Here is a 1152-nt window from a genome sequence, read left to right as displayed (position 1 = left end):
TATCTTTCGTCTCTTTATCTCGGCGCAGGCAGAGTCGGTTTGGATACCGGTTCTGATCCACGGAGCGATGCAGAACCAGCCGCCGCAGGCCGCCTTCATGGCCTCCTTCATCCTGGAGGTGGACCAGTTCATCCTGACCCCGCTCACCACCGCCACCCTGGACGCCAAGGACCACGAGACGCCGCAGGAGAGGCTGGTCTTCAACGTGACCGTCCCGCCCGCTGAGGGCTACATCACCCACCTGGACGACCACACGAAGCCCGTCACGTCCTTCACCTGGCTCGACCTCCACGAGATGAAGGTGGCGTTCCAGCCGCCCAACAGCAGCCAATCACATCGCAGGAACTACGAGGTACTGTATGTTCTGAAACACAAAATGCAGGAGGAATTTCCATTCCCGACTCCTTAATTAGAAAACAAAAAAAAACCAAAACAAGATTCTGTTCATTTGTACGATCACACTTCTCAGATGTTATTCATCTTTAAGCCTTCTGTGAGAACATGTTTTCACGCTGTTCAAAAACACTTTATTGCAGCACTTTCTTCCATGAGTTATCTGGTCTGAAGGTTTATTGTTTACAGACGTTCACGTCATGATTTGAAACTTTGGCCACGTTTAATAGAAACATTAAAAACTGCATCATCGGACAGACAATAAGGAAAAGTGTGATAGGCCTTTTTTATATCGTAAATATGTTTCCTCTGAGGTCAAATATCATGAATCTATATTGTGTTCTTCTGTTTTATGTAAGGTGGAGTTTCAGGCTATAGACGCCTCCTACATGACCAGCCCGCCCATCATGGTCCACGTCTCCATCAGGGCGGCCGAAACAAACGCACCCCGAGTCTCCTGGAACATGGGTACCAAAGTGATATACATCTCTTTTTTTCCCATAAAAAAATCATGTAATCAATTTATTTAGAAACGATTCTGTCCTCACATTTGTTGTCCTCTGTCTCCAATGTCTCAGGTCTGGACCTTCTGGAGGGTCAGTCGCGACCAATCACGTGGGAGGAGCTGCAGATCGTCGACAACGACAACATCGATGCCGTCTACCTGGTGGCCGTGGATGGACCTCTTCACGGACGCCTCAGTGTCAGAGGTGAGGTCAGAGGTCACGTGCTTTACTTTAAAATTATTATTATTATTTT

The 1152-nt window shown here is 47.7% G+C and overlaps 1 protein-coding gene across 1 annotated transcript; it reads left to right on the top strand.

Annotated features, from left to right (window-relative positions):
- Positions 1 to 36: 36 nt before the first annotated feature.
- LOC121965193 (FRAS1-related extracellular matrix protein 1-like) lies at positions 37 to 1103 on the top strand (the record flags this gene model as incomplete). The annotated part of the gene is made up of 3 exons (XM_042515350.1): positions 37 to 352; positions 753 to 861; positions 972 to 1103. Coding segments are annotated over exons 1-3 (526 nt in total), but the record flags the coding sequence as incomplete, so codon positions are not given.
- Positions 1104 to 1152: the final 49 nt, after the last annotated feature.

This window comes from Plectropomus leopardus, unplaced genomic scaffold (assembly GCF_008729295.1).
Source record: "Plectropomus leopardus isolate mb unplaced genomic scaffold, YSFRI_Pleo_2.0 unplaced_scaffold18970, whole genome shotgun sequence".
In the NCBI taxonomy this organism is placed as follows: Eukaryota; Metazoa; Chordata; class Actinopteri; order Perciformes; family Serranidae; genus Plectropomus; species Plectropomus leopardus.
Note: the sequence above shows the minus strand (reverse complement) of the source record. Positions and strands in the feature narration are given on the sequence as shown.